Here is a 15,114-nt window from a genome sequence, read left to right as displayed (position 1 = left end):
GAACAGAGGTCAGCTGAGGAGCCACAGAACAGGGAATAGGGAGCTCTGACCTCCAGCAAGGGGTCCTCCAGGCCAGTGCCCTCTCATGGGGTCTGAGTGTGGTATACAGGTTGCACCCCTCATCTCTGCCTGGCCACTCAAAGGTGAGCCCTGGGCACTGGGAAGCTGGCAGCCTGGTTGGGGGAAGGCAGACACCCTGCAGCCACACTGGGCTTCCATGGCCCTCTCATCTCAATCAAACTTCACTTGTGTGATCAGATGTTTCCCTGCAGCTAGTCAATAGCAGAGGCTCAGCTGCTTCCCATTCGCCTGCTCCCCAGAATCCAACTTCCTTTTCAGGACTCTGGCCGTGACCTGAGCGTTTGGTTTCCCGGAGGAAATGGTTTCGGTAGGTGGGTTTCGGTGATTGTAGTCCGGGGTTCCACTTCTCCCCACTGTGTCATCCCTCCGGGTCTTTCTTCTTTGAGTGTCCTGAGCGCTCTGGATGGGCTTCCTTGGTTCTCAGCAACATCCCTGGCCCTGACCACATGTGTGTGAGGGAGTGACACTCCTTATTCTAGAGACAGAGAGGGGGGTGGCCGGGTGGGAGCGGCAGTACATGCCACCCAGTGCCCCGATGGGGCCACAGTGTGTCACCACCTCCTGTATGCCCTCCCCCACCCCCACCCCCCCCCCCCCCCCGCCCCGAGAAATGATGTGCTCTGCTCCAGAACTTGAAGCCTTGCCCTCTGCCCCTAGCCCAGCAGAGAGCACTACAGTGATGTGAGTCTGGACACAGACACCATGAGGTCGCTGTAGCATAGACTTCTAGCTGCTGGCGGCCCATGTTGGACTCTAGCCTCTTGCTCTCTCTGAGGGTGGAACGGGCTAGTGGGAGGGCAGAGACCAGCTGGCGGGCTCAGTATACTCACTGAATGCTTCTCGGATGGGCTGTGAGTCTGCACCCGGGGGTGCAGAGACGGGGGCCCCTGCTCGACTTCCTGTAGGAGCCGTGAGCACCTCTCCTAGTAGAAAGGACTTGGCACATCTCAAAACACCGTTTTTCAAGCCTTATTAAAAGCCTTAAACATAGAAAAGCAAGAGAAAGCAGTGGGGGGCACCGCAGTTTCCTCTCTGTTGCTTAACCCAAAGGTTGGTGGTGTGAAGCTGCCAGCCGCACCGTGAAAAAAGCGACCTGGTTCTCGGCTTCCAGAAAACCCAGGGAGCAGTTCCGCTCTGTACCACACAGAGCCGCCGTGAGTTGGGATGGATGGACCACAGTGGGTATGGAGTGGCCTGTGTCCCAGTCTCTACGAGCCTCCACAGCCCTGTTTTTAAACCCACTTATAAAGGAGGAAATGGAGGTGCTGAAGCATTGAACAGACTTGACCAAAGTCCTGCAATTGACCAGTAGCTGAGTCGGGGTTCAAGTTCAGGTCTGTTTCTCAATTCGGTGCTTAAAATTCCCTTCCCTACTGCTACCCTCATGGCTCAGTTTATCTAACCCATCATGCCTTGGGGGAAGAAACGGAGGCTCAGAGGTAGGAAAGGATTTGTGCAAGGTCAGAGTGGGCTGGTGACAAATGTGGAAGACAGGCCCAGGTCCCCAGTTCTCAGCCTACAGCCCTTTCTGGCACCCCGAATCCTGAATGCTGGCCCTGCCCATCTGCCCTTACAAGCAGGGGTTTGGCTTGTTAATTGTTAGCCTGCTCTGATTCCCTTTCTCCCTCGGTGCCCCCTCCCGCCGCCCCTCCTTGTTCCCTGCCTTCTACCGCCCTGCTTTTCCACTTGCCCACCAGCCACCTTAATTGCTTCCATCTGGCCCGCCCGCCGCCCGCCTGCCTGCCCCTGCAGGCTCCTGTTCTTTGGAAATACAGCTTCCAGGCTGTAGCCCACAGGGCTGCTCGGCCTCAGCCAGCCAGCCAGCCAGCCAGCCACCACGGAGGCAACCATGCATTCCCAGGCTCCGGACGGGCGCCTTTTGCTCCCCGGTTCCGTGCATGTCCCTTTCTGGGCTGTCTGACTCAAACCTGGCTCCCGCAATGGTCAGGGTGTGGTGGCCATCATCCTGCCCCACACAGAGACTCAGCAATAACGTCAGGGCAAAAGGAGGTTGAGAGAAGGCTCCAGGTTACTGCCTGGACTGGAGGGTTGGGCAGGAGAGAAGTAGGGGCCAGGGGAAGTGTGCCCCGGGGCCCACTGCTCAGATCTGCCGGCAGAGGCCAGGTGATCCAGGAGCTCGGGACAAGGGCCGGGCAGGATCTTGTTTCATTTGTTCCTAGGAAATCGGCTCAGAACGAGAGAGCTAAAGCTTAAGGTGGACATATGGACGCATTTTGGCTTGATATAAAATCAACTTTGCATTCTAACGGTGTGTGAAATATGCTAGAGACCCCCGGCCTAAGACTCTGCATAGGCTGGCTGGGGGGTGGGCTGCCGGGGTGGCTATCTGCCTGTGGAGGTGGTGAGGTTCCTTCACTGAAGCTGCTTGTACACTGGTGGAGGGGATATTGGTGCAGGTGATATGTGAAGCCCATGCATTGGTTGGGAGCATGTGTATGGGTCTGGGCTGGGTTTGAAAACCTGTAAGCTGTTCTCCATGAGGTTTTCAGATTTGTCCCAGGTGTGCAAACAGCTAAGCACTCTACTGCTGACCAAAAGGTGGCAGGATCAAGGCTACCTGGAGGTACCTTGGAAGAAAGACTAAGCAATCCAAATAAGCCCGAAACTCACTGGGGCCAGAGTCAGTTCCGATTCACAGCGACCCTCTGTCTGCCAATTAAAACCCTCAGTAGTGTGGTTTTATGCTGACACACATTGGGGTGTGTGGTGGGGTGGGGGGTGAGGGAGCCAGAGTGGATGACAACTGGTTTCCAGTATGTTTATCTGCGGCCTGGAATCCATCTGTCTTGCTGGTTGCTGTATTCTTTTAATATATATATATATATTGCCATAGAATTCACATATAGAGTTCACTAGTTCAGTCAATCACCAGTCAATTTTAGAATGGTTGCTATATGCTGAAGGGTTTCTGGCAAATAAAGACCCCAAACCCCAACTCACTGCCATCGAGTCGATGTCACCGACTCAGCAACCCCACAGGACAGGGTAGCGCTGCCCTGGTGAGTTTCTGAGACTAACTCTTGACAGGAGCAGAAAGCCCTGTTTTTTTCCCCTGAAGCAGCTGGTGGATTTGAACTGCTGACCGCCTTCCTGACAAACAGAAGTGCGCAGTAAATATCTGTGTGAGCAGTGGATGGCAAACATGGCTCAGGTTTTCTAATTTTGTCTTCGCTCCGTCCCTGCTTTGCTTCCTTTTTTCCTAGGGCAAAGGGAGGGGAGGCTCCCCCCATTTTTGTTAATACTTTTATTGGGGGCTCTTACATCTTTTGTCACAATCCATACAATCATCCGTTGTGTCAAACACATTGATACACATGCTGCCATCATCATTTCTAAAACATATTCTTTTTACTTGAGCCCTTGATATCAGCTTCTTATTTTCCCCCCTCCCTCCCCTGTCCGCCCTCCCTCATGAAACCTTGATAAGTTATATATTATTATTTTCATATCTTACATCATCCTCTGTCGCCCTTCAGCCACTTTTCCATTGTTCGTGCCCCTGGGAGGAGGTTATATGCTGATCCTTGTGATTGATTCTCCCTTTCTCGCCCCACCTTCACCTTATCCTCCTGGTATCTCTATTCTCATTGTTGGCCCTGAGGGGTTTATCTATCCTGGATTCCCTGTGTTGCGGGCTCTTATATGTAGCAGTGTGCGTGTTCTGGTCTAATCCAATTTGTAAGATAGAATTGAGGTCATGATAGTGGGGTGGGGAGGAAGCATTAAGGAACTAGAGGAAAGGTGTGTGTTTCATCGGTGTTATACTGCACCCTGACTGGGTCATCTCTTCCTTGTGACCCTTCTGTGAGGGGATGTCCAGTTGTCTACAGATGGGCTTTGGGCCTGCACTCCACGCGATGCTCCCCCACCCCACCCCACACCGATTCCCATTGGGTTGATTTTGTTCTGGGTCTTAGATTAGGCTTCCCTATTGAGAGGTAAGCTGTGTGCTGGAGAAGGGCTTGCCCCCAGCTGCACACTGCACTGTTCAGCCCCCTCCAGCAGGCAGGCAGGCAGGCAGGCGTCCAAGGCTGGGTTAGACAAGAGCCTGTTCCTTTCTACTCCTTTAGGATCTGCACATCAGAGTGCTGTCCCTGTGCCCCGTCCCAGCCTAACCCACAGGTCCCTGTCTCCTCTGCAGCTACAAGCTCATGTCCTGAGGGCCCCATCTCCAGCCCTAGTCTTCTGCGGAGCCCAAGCAAGGTACCCCTGGGGGTAGAACCTCACGCAGGAGTCACCACCTCCCGTTCCTGCTTCAACTAGAACTCTTTCATTCCCTTTACATGTTCGCTTTCACTTAAAGTCTCATAGGAAACTGGGACAGCGGGCTTCTTGGCTTAAAAATACATATTTTGAAAACTCCGTTTCTGCTCCAGCAAGGCTGTTCTCATTTCCCAGCAGCACGCCACATGGACCCCCACCTCTCTCTGGATGCTCCTGCTGCCCCGCCGAGGGCTTTGGCTGCCATTTGCAATTTCTGTTCTCAGTTGCAGAGGGGCCCTGGCGGTTACGCATTGGGTTGCAATCTGCATGGTCGGTAGTTCAAAACCAGCAGCAGCACCTCCGAGGGGGAAAGCCCAGGCTTTCTACTCCGTAACAGTTACAAGTTCAGAAGCCCACAGGGGTCTCTGTAGGTCAGGATGGCAGGGAGTCGAGAGTGGTGAGAGTGGTGTGGTATTCTAAATTGCACGTGTCCGTCAGTCCCTATCTGTGGTCTCCCTGACCTCCATCACATCCTTCTCCCAAACTCTCCGGGCCCCTCAGGTCCTACTGTGGCGGCATGAAGGAGAACCTGTTCCTGGGGTGGCCAGAGTGGCCGACACTGGGGTGTAAGCTGGACCAAATGCAGGTAGGGGAGCCTGTAGGGCTCCTGGTTGGCTGAAGAAACCCTTGGATTTTTTGGTTAGACAGACAGGCTCCAGTTTCCCATCCCCTTCACGTGACTGCACAGCCTTAGGCGTGTCAGGGAGCCTTTGCTAGCCTCCGTTTCCCCTTCTGAGAATTGAGAGATGAAGGCTTCTTAAATCAGGTGACAACATTAAAGAGAGTTATTGTTACCAAGTATCCAGCAGACGTGTATTTTCTGTGAAGCTTCCGGGTGGCACCGAGAATGAGTGTGCTCGTCTGCCAGCCGAAGGTGAGAAGTGGGCCCCACTTGGAAGAAGCCCAGCCACTGACGTCCCTACAGGCCGCACTTCTCTGACGCACGCCAGGCCACCTGAAGTCAGAATCAGCCCTGTGACAATTGGTATTCTTTTTTTTTTTTTTTTAACGCCACTGCTGTTGGGTCAAGTCCAACTTGGAACGATCTTCTAGGACGGAGGAGAGCTGCTCCCTGGGGTTTCCAAGGGTATAAACCTTCGCAGGAGCACAGTGCCACCGCCTTTCCCCGGGTCACCGCTGGACCTGGGGTATTTTCTTCCGTTCCCAGCTTCCTCTACTCTCTGGCCCAGGAGAGGGCAGGTGGTGTTGGGAGCAGATCCTGGGGACAGACCTTTGTCTCCTGGACCTCAGGACAGCCACTCACTCGAGCTATGACCTCAGTCAGGGCCCCAACTTTATCGGTTCTCAGTCAACACATCTGTTTGGTGGGCTAACAGCTTCGCCTTACTCCTCTCACCCGGTGACGTTGTGCACATGAGACCAGCATCTCAGAGCGACAGCTGACGCTTTCCGGGAGTCGGACAGAGGGACTCCTGCAGACTGCTGGATGCCCCAGCTGCTGGCACACTCATGAGCCACTCCATTAGTAGTTCCTTCTGCAAATGAGGAAGCTGAGACTCAGAAAAAGGTGAATTGCATGTTCAAGGCTACAAAACTAGGCGGTTACGAGGCAGGATTAGAAACCAGAGCCCAGCTCTCTGCCCACGGTGCCTGATTTCCTTCCGAGTCTGAGGTGTGAAAAGTGTCCGGAGGGAGCTGCTTCTTGATTCACAATGTCTCCTCGGGGTTGGGGAGGGAGATGGGGGAGCTTTAGCCAGGATTATGCCTTAGGCTTTCAGCTCTGAGTGCTTCCCTTACCCCTTCTAGAAAACCAGCGCTAGCCAGCCATCCTCCTGCGCAGCCCGTAGGTGAGCAGGGAGGGAAAGTAGGTGTCTAGCAGCCAGGTCGCCCCTCGTGGTGCTGTGGAGAAGGCCCTAGTTCTTTCTGCTCCGGGTGCCACTCACATCACACACCCCCTCCCCCAACCTTGTCCCAGGCCTTTCTCTGAGGTCATGCTGTCACTCAGCAGTCTGTGCTCCACAACCCCTAGAGCAGGGTGGGCTGGCGAAGGTGAGTAGTCTGGAAGTGCCCACGCTGTTGGCTGCATCTCCTGGCCTGGCTCCTGAGGAGCTGGAGAGGGTGGGCCAGCAGAGGCCCCGGCCGATGGCTTAGCGGTGACTGGCCTCACAGGCTGGCTGGGCCCTTCCTTCTCCTCAGACTTACTACATCTTCTTGTCCCTGTTTTGACTCTTCACCTCCCCTTGCCTCATTTCCAGCTCTTTTCTGCCTTCCTAGTGTTCCTCCTCTCAGTTTCCTGTAGCCCTTAACCACACCATCCCTCCGCCTTCTTCTCATTCTCGGCTTCCTTTTTCTCTCCCCTCCACCTGCTTCTCTGCTTCCTTGTCCTCATGACCCCCACCACCCTTCAGCTCAGCACCAAGCGATCTCATAATGGCAGTTGGACATGGGGAGTGGGTGGGCTGGGCTCCCTCATGAACCAGGCTGTTGTTCTGGGGAGCCTTCCCAGGGATCCCAGAGGAAGAGCTGGCCACCAATGTTGATGTGGGCACATCGACATTTTAAAGCCGACAGAGTTCCCTTAGCAGGTGGGTTTGGGGAAGGGACAATACGTGGACATTTTCCATCTTGAAATGCAGCTGGCTGGGCCCTCACCTACCATGGTGAGCGACCTCCTGGGCCGGTAGGTGGGATCTTGACTTTTGGGAGTCTGGGAGTCTCCAAAGATGGGCTGGCAGACTGAGTTCCTTCCCTGGTACCTGCTCGGATGCAGGGGCTGGCCAGAACAGACAGGTGATTTTTGCTTTACTCCCTTCTTGGTGAGTCTACGGTGCTCGGGCACACGCATGCACGTCTGTGGATGAATATGCTTGCATGTGGGCATGGCGTGCACTTGGTTGGGTCACCCACCCCAGGGTCTCGACCCTGGCACTGTGCCATGGTCTTCCTATCAGCCTAGTCCATGCCTGCCTGTGCTTTAGTTATCCTACGGTGCAAGGGGGCTTTGTTCTGTCTTAGGGGCCAGCTGCTCCCTTGCTGTGGTCCCAGGACTCTTGAGAGAATGCCGGGCCACTCAGACAGTGGCCTGGGGGCCCTGGCTGGCCAGTGTTTGCCCTGGTCTCCTTAAAATGGAGGCATGTTTGCCAGAAATCTGGGCCCTGCCAAGGCTTCGGGAATGGGGAACAGCTGTGTTGGCCAATTCCGGCTCCGTATGGATTTGGTTTGACAACAAAGCTCCCTCTGTGTTCCCAGGCCCCTTACATAACTGGAGGCGGAGCAGGGGACAAGGGGCTACCAGGATATGAGGGCTGGAAGCAGGACCTGACCTGGAGGAGTCGGGAGAGGGGTGGGAGGAGAGCCAGGAGGGATGAGGGATCCCACAATCCCACGAGCTGCCTGTGGTGACAAGAGGCTCCGGGTTCTGCTCTCCTCTCCTGTGCCCTGTGGACGTGTGTCTTCCTCTCCTTGGGCCTCAACTAACTAGGCACCTCTGGTGCTGCTGGCGAGTGAGCCCAGGTAGGGCTGGACCTGGACTGAGAGCCTCACCCAGTACCTGGACAAATGTAGTCAAAGCCAGGGTCCCCCTCTCCCCTTGCCCTATGGCTTTTGTCCCCTCCCTCAGGACTCCTGTCCTGATCCACAGCCCCCTCTGGCCACCCTTCTTTGCCCAGGAGAAAGACTGACTAGCCTTTCCTTGTGTAGCCTCACACTGGTGCCAGGTCCTTTGCAGTCGCTCCCTGCCCTCAGAGGGCTGCTCTGCTCAACCCAGAGGCCCCTTGGTCCTGCTCCCACCCCCACCCTACCCCTAAAGATTAGACATTCTTTCTCACCTTTACTGTCCCTGCCTCAGGTTAAATAGAGCGAGAAGAAAATGTCCTTTTTCCGGAATAGCTGGATCCACAGGCTAGCGTGGCCGGGGTTGAGTACGTTGTTGTTGGTTGTGGTAATTGTGGGGAGAGGGAGGGGGCTTGTACAGTGTCCAGGGTCCTGGTCCCTTTAGATCCTTTGTCAGGCAAAACCTTGGAAAAGGCCGGGAGGGCCAGCGAGAGCTTTCCCGACCTCCTCAGTGGGGTTTGGGGTCCTCTGGGTACCTGGTCTCTTGCGTTTTCTCAAGGTTTGCTGCTTCTCCAAGTTTCTATGAGTCTTTCACTGGTGTCTGGCTCTTTGGGGAAGAGCCTGGGGTTTGCATGGGCCCTAGGGGTACCTAGGGGTACGCCATGAATCAGAACTGACGGGATGGGAGGAGCGACTCAAGTTGTTTGTACTGACTCTTAACCTAAAGGTCGGTGGGTCAAACCCATCGGTCGCCGCATGGAAGGAAGTCCTGGCGGTCTGCTTCCATCAAGATTAGCGCTAGGAGACAGTTCTGCTCTGTTGGAATCCACTTGACCACAGTGATGTTTGGTTTTGCTTTTTTCTAAGGAGGGGGCTCGCCCCCAGGCTGCAGAGCCGTGCTTTACATGAGCTGACAGGGGTGCTGCTCTAGCCAAAGAACCTGGGGCGTCCCTCAAAGGCCAAGAAGGCTTCTTCATCGCATGGCCGTGCGTGGGCTGGACACTCGCCGTGCTCTAACCTGGACTTGGTGTCTCTGCAGGGGGCATCGTGTGGGACCGGAGTCTGCTTGCCTGCATGAAAGCCTGCGAGGGCCAAGGCCCAAACTTACCCAGCAAGCCTGGCATCGCCAGCCCCAGGCCTTAGGGTAGAAGGAGGCCTGGGTCTCAGCCTTCCTCCACCTCCCCCTTAGTCTGGGTCCTGGGGCACTTTCCTGAAAGCTGCTGGCACCGCAGAAGGGCTGAGGGGAAGGTGGGGAAAGCTTGGGAGGGGGGCTAGGAAGACGGCCCCTCTTTCAGGTATTAGGCTCAGGTGCAGAGAGCCTGGGGCAGGCCAGGGTGATGGGAAACGAGTGCTGTGGGGACGTGGGCCAGGCAGTGTCCTCTAAAGGACATCCCCGTGAGGCCCATGGGCCGAGTCCTCCACCATACATCATCTGCCTCTTCCCTGCCCTGCAGCCCCCATAGCCCATAGCCCACCTTGTGGAGGCCCCTTGAGGCTGGCTGAAGCCAACACTTCCAGGGAACTGAGATTGCAGGGCAGTGGCCCCAGTGCCCAGGGCATCCCTTTACCCGACTTTGGGAGGGGAAGCGGCACCTGAGGGCTGACTTAGCCACTCCTTACTCCTCTGGGAGCACCAGGCTCCCTGGCTGAGGACTCTCGGGACCTGCAAGCTAACAAACAAACTCGCTGTGGCTGCAGCCAGAGCCCCAAGGAGCCTCTCAGGCCGAGGAGAAGCAACGGCTACTGCAGCCACCGCCAGTTCCCGCTGAGGGATGGGGGAAGAGGCCTCCCTGGCCCAAGGGGCCCAGCAGCCTGCAGATGCTGTATGTTGGGGGAGAGGGCCAGGGGAGGGAGGGCTGAGGAGTCTGTGCATGGTGGGTCCTGTCCCCATGCCTGTGGCGTTTGTCCATCCTTATGAGAGGGATTGGTGTGTGCGGGCTGCCTGTGCTTCCCTGTCCTGGGAGAGGTCCTCTGAGAGTCTTACCCAGGCCTCATGACCCTGGGTGGTCGTGGCTGAGGGTGCTCTGGTGGTCATGGGCACATTGAGAGGGCTGGGTGAGCCGTGGGGCAGAGGCCCAAGATTAGCTCATGTAACCTAAGCGCCAGCATCCCCACCGGTCTCCGTAGAGCCTGGCTGAGACCTAACTTTGCCCAGGCCCTGCCCCAGAGGGACCACCACTCAGCAGCCTGGAGGGTCTGCTCTGCTTGCATTAAGGCTGAGGGGGGACAAGGCCCAAATGTGCACGTGAAGCCTGACGTCTTAAGTCCCCAGGCCTGAGTCTCAGCCTCCTACCACCTGCCCTGGGTCCGGCCCTGGAGTGCCTTCCTGGCAATGGCCAGTGCCTCGGAAGGGCTGAGGGGAGTGGCGGGGGAGGGTTGGGGAGGATCTGGGATGTCCGTGTTCCTTTCCTTTCCTTTATTGTTCGCTTCTCCTTCTTGTGGGCTGTCAGCTCGATTCCAACGCAGGGACCCTCTAGGAAAAGAGAACTAACTGCCCCTGGGAGTTCCTAAGCCCTAAGCTTTGTGGGAGCAGACCACCAAGTCTTTTCTCCGCAGAGCTCCGTGGCGTGTGTGCAAACCACCGAGTGCTCAGCTAGCTAAGAGCGTGACATCAGAAGATGCCCCCGGGCGACTTCGCCTTTGCTTTGAACCTTACAGTGCATGTGTTCAGTCTTCCTGGTGTAAAGCAGCCTCCTGAGGGGGCCAGGCCAGGAGCTCCCTTCTCTGTCCCCAGGGGACAGACCGGGTCTGGAGAGGGAAGCCTCCATCCTCCTCTGCATTCCAACCATCCCGCCTCTCCCCCACCCACCCAGCACAGCACGCAGCCGCTTTGGGCTGAGCCTGCCTCCTCCCACCCCAACAACCTGGGACCCTCCGCAGCGCCTCCCAGGCCCCAGGGGCTCCTTGCCTTGCACGTGCAGCTAGTCTGTCGTCCTTGATCAGGTGTTCTGGTGGGAGAGGAAGGAGGCACGTGGCCTGTGGGGGTGGGGGTGGCAGGGGGGATAGGGTATGCGGGAGAGAGCTTTCTACCTCCAGAGCTCAGCTGGCCCCAGGTTCTCCAAATACATGAATAGTTTTGTTGGTAGCCGCCATTCTTGAGGAAACATTGGAATTTCATTCCACCTTGGGGTTCAAGGTTATGCACTCGTCCCCAGATTTGACACTATCACCCCTGGGGGATTTTGCTGGGGTGATACCTCTGTCGGGGGCGCAGCCCTCTGGAGAGCAGACACCACTGAGGGGGCGCACTCACAGCTCACTAAGGGGGCCACCCTTCAGGAGGGGGCATTTGTCTGCCCCTGACTGAGAAGATCCGTGGCTCTATCTGGTCCGGCTCCGCGTGCCATCCCGAGTTGAAGTGGAAACTTAGAGCGGGAGGCTTTTCTGGCGTGGTCTCGCAGGCCGGCCTCCTCCTCCTCGGAGGCGATGCTATTTGGGGCCTGCGGGGTCTGGGCAGCTGTGCTTCCCTGGTGTCTGTGGAGTGGACCCCGTCGACCTGGAGAGGGGTGGGGTGGGGGGTATACCAGGACCCAGTGCTTTCCTTTGGCCTGTCGCTCGAAAGCTATGGGCTTTCCCTGGCAGTGTCTTTTTGAGCTTACGATGTCTCCAGAAATTGCTATTGTTGCCCACATGTTATAGATGAGGCTGAAAGAAATATAGTCACTGGCCCATGGTCCCTCGGTCCAGGGGAGCCCAGACGGCTACTCCCAAACCCCATGCATGGTCTGGAGCTCAGGGGTTAAGTAAGGCTCTTGCCGTCAGTCACATTGGCCACCCTTTTCAGGCTAGACTCTAGCACTTTCCAGCTGTTTGGCAGCCTTGGGAACCCCGTGGGACCATTGTGCTTTGTCCTATAAGGCTGCCATGAGCTAACCTTGACTCTAGGACAAGCGTCGCTTTGCCATGGAGTTTTGCTTTCCGTGTATTTCGGTTTTCTTGGAGAACAGTTGCTAAAAAAGAAACGATAGATATATACGTAGTAGCTGCAGACGTGGCGCCCATCTCATAACAGACGAAACGCCGCCAGTCTCGCACCAGCGCTGCCGTTGCGGTTCTGTGTGTGGCCATTGTGGCAGTCTGTCCGTCCGTCTGATCTTCCTCTTTTTTGCCGCCCTTTACTTTACCAAACGTGTTGTCGTCTTCCAGGGGCTTGTCTCTCTTGCTAACATGTCCAAAGTGTGAGACGAAGTCCCACCGTTCTTGCTTCGAAGGCCATCCTTTTTCCAAGGCCGACTTGCTTGTTCTTTTGGCAGTCTATGGGACACTCCGTGTTCTTTGCCAGCACCATAACGCAGCGCCATCAAATCTTCTTTCGTCTTCCTTATTCAGTGTCCAGCCTACGCATGACTGTGAGGCGACTGAAAACACCATGGCGTGGGCAAGGCTCACCTTGCTCTCCACTACTTTCAAAGGCGGTCTCGTGCAGCAGAGAGCGTAGGTGACGCCGCCGCGTCCCAGTGCCGCAGGCAGGGTCTGGCACGCAATAGAAATGCCTACCTGTGAGCTTCTGTTTCGCTTTGGGACGTTTCTGGGTGTTACAAATGGTTAACACTCTTGGCTGCTAACAGAAAGTTTGGTGGTTCAAATCCACTCACATGTGCCTCTGCGTGGGAAGCTGGGCGGTCTATTTCCCACGCCCTGGCCGTTGAGCACTGACGGAGCACGCTTCTGCTTGGACACAGAGGATCACCCTGAATTGGGGCCACTTCATAGCAACTGGTTCTCTACGTGCCTTCCACCTGCACTGTGTCCCAGATTAGCCAGGAGAGGAAAGGAAGACGTCCCTGGGGTTAGTCATCTGACCAGCTCTCCTTAGAGGGCTGCCCGGCTCTCCTGAAACAGGAAGTGGGTACAATTGGAGCAAAGGGTCAGGAGCCAGTTCCGCAGAAACCGCATTTGCCCAATAAAGGAAAATCCTGCTGTATACAATGGCTTCCGTGGGGCAGGAAGTAATAGAGTGAAAGGTAAACACAGGTGGGCTGCCTCTGCCAGCTGCTGCCAGAACCCTGTTCTGCACTCTGAGCTCTGGGGAAGAGCGGAGGCCCGAGTCCCTTAGAACTCAGAGGGAGGGAGGGAGGAAGCGCTTCCAAATGATGTCACTGCTAGCCCCTACAGAGCTTTTGTGTCCCTTGGAAAGAGCCGCCCCTTGCAGTTGGACACAGCCCCACATTCAGTTTGGCAAGCAGAGGGAGGGCTGGGTTTCAGCCTCACTTGACCCCCTGCTGTCAGACTGTGCAGGGCCCAGGAGCCTTGACTGCCCCCTGTCCCTGCCCAGCCTTCCCTGTCTGGAGTGGGGACAAGAGGCACAAGAAGGCATGGGGCCAGTTGGCTCTGTGAGAGGGACGGGTGATGAATGGTATGGGCCCTGAGGCCCAGCTATTTCGGCATTTCCCCTTAACGTTCCTTGGAACCTACTCCCCCTGGCTTCCTGTACTGCATCCTCAGGTTTCTGGGTGTTACCTACGGATAACACACTTGGCCGCTAACAGATAGGTCGGTGGTTCAGCCATACAACCGTCCAGGCAGCTCTGACTGAGGACACACGGACACATGGCCCAGTCCTGCGCCATCCTGGTGGATATTGTTATATTTGAGCCCATTGGCTTTCTGTTCCCATTTTCTTAACAGGACCCCCGAGAGAGGTCGGTACCCTATCTGTAGTCACACAGCCAGGGAACGACTGATCTGGAGTTCAATGCCAGTTTGTTTTTTTCTTAAAGAGTTATTTTGTCCTAATTTTCGAGTTAAAGAACAAAATGAAGCACAAAAGGGCATGTGATAAAACGAAATTCTCCCCCTCTGGGCCCCTACCCCCAGTTTGAAGGAGCTCTGGTGGTGTAGTGGTTAGGAGTTGGGCTGCTGACTACACGGTTGGCAGTTCAAAACCAGCAGCCACGCCACAGGAGATAGACAGTGTTTTCTACTCCTGTAAGGAGTTACAGTCTTGGAAACTCACAGGGGTAGTTCTACCCTGCCTTAAAAGGTCGCTATGAATCAGAACTGACTCCGTGGTAGTGACCCTCAAGTTTGCATCCTCCCCAATAATAAAGGTTTTACAAACCTAATCTTGTGTGCATCCAATCTTGTTTAAGGGACATTTGGAAATGTTCAGAGCACTGCCCTCTGCCCTCCTTTAAAACGTGTGTTTAATATACTTTGGAGCTCATTTGCCATCCGCACACATAGTCTCGGCCTTCTTTTCCACAGCTCCGAGTCTCATTGTCTGTGCTGTGATGTACTTAAACAGTTGTCTGTGGATCGAGTTACACGTTGTTTGCTGTTACAGCAGTGGTGCGGCAAAGAGCTGTTTCCACGAGCCTCGGGCTCTGCTTGCACAGTGGTTAAGCGCTCAGCTGCTAACCAGAAAGACGGCGCTTTGAGCCCACCAGCCGCCCTGCAGGAGTAAGATGCGGCAGGGTGCTTCTGCAAGGATGAACGGCTTGGAAACGCGGGGCAGCGCCTCCCTAAGGTTGTTATGATTTGAAATGGATTGGACTATAGTAGGTTTTTATTTTTTTAATGCAAACATTGAATTTTCTGTAGAACGCACTTCTAGCAAGTGAATTCCCTGGTCAAAGGGATTTTTAAAAAAATTTTAAATAGAGCCAAATCACCCTCCCAGAAGTTTGTCTCCTTATTACAGTTTTATGAGCGACAGAGAGAGACTATTTCCTTACACTCCTTGCCACACTGGGTGCTGTCAGGCTGTTGTATGGCAACTTAATTGGCACTTTTAAGTACTACTGCATTTCTTTTACATCAACGGCCTTTGCCACAGATCTATCTGGGTGGTTGGCTGTTTGCCTTGTTGATTTGCATAAGCACATTATAAACTCGAAACAGTTGCCACCGAGCCAAGGGCACTTCCCAGCAGCCCCTGTGCCTCAGAGCGGGGCTGTGCTCCACGGGCTTCGATGCTGCTCGTGAGAAGAGATGGAAGCACATGTGGCTGCGTGTACACCTCCCGTTTTGTTTAGGGAGCCGCTGCCTGCGTGAGTGAACCACGTGCACCGTCCAGCCTCTAACTCCAAACATAGGCTAGCTGTCTCTCTCTCACACACAGGCACGTGCATAGAAGGAGCTTTAAAATGTTCATGGAAAAGTTGGATTAAAAGATAATGGATTTTTTTTTCTCCACAACCTTTTTGAAGATATGTGGTGTGTGTGGCAAGTATTTCTCCAAGTTTTTCATTTAACATTTCATTTCAACTTTGTTCTCTCCCCTGCTCCCCCCCC

The 15,114-nt window shown here is 55.1% G+C and overlaps 1 protein-coding gene across 2 annotated transcripts in view; it reads left to right on the top strand.

Annotated features, from left to right (window-relative positions):
- The first annotated feature begins 370 nt into the window (after window positions 1–370).
- The window catches only part of ST3GAL4 (ST3 beta-galactoside alpha-2,3-sialyltransferase 4), a 47,087-nt gene continuing 32,343 nt past the window's right edge, over window positions 371–15,114 (top strand). For both annotated transcript variants that reach the window (XM_030888404.2, XM_004714168.2), the window contains exon 1: window positions 371–388. In XM_030888404.2, coding sequence (XP_030744264.2) covers window positions 380–388 — 9 coding nt within the window. In that variant the 5' untranslated portion in view covers window positions 371–379. The remainder of the gene's footprint in view (window positions 389–15,114) is intronic.

Source organism: Echinops telfairi, unplaced genomic scaffold (genome assembly GCF_000313985.2).
Source record: "Echinops telfairi isolate 266 unplaced genomic scaffold, ASM31398v2 ScPeMD7_7465;HRSCAF=8503, whole genome shotgun sequence".
Taxonomy (NCBI): domain Eukaryota; kingdom Metazoa; phylum Chordata; class Mammalia; order Afrosoricida; family Tenrecidae; genus Echinops; species Echinops telfairi.
This window is presented reverse-complemented; position numbering and strand designations above follow the sequence as displayed.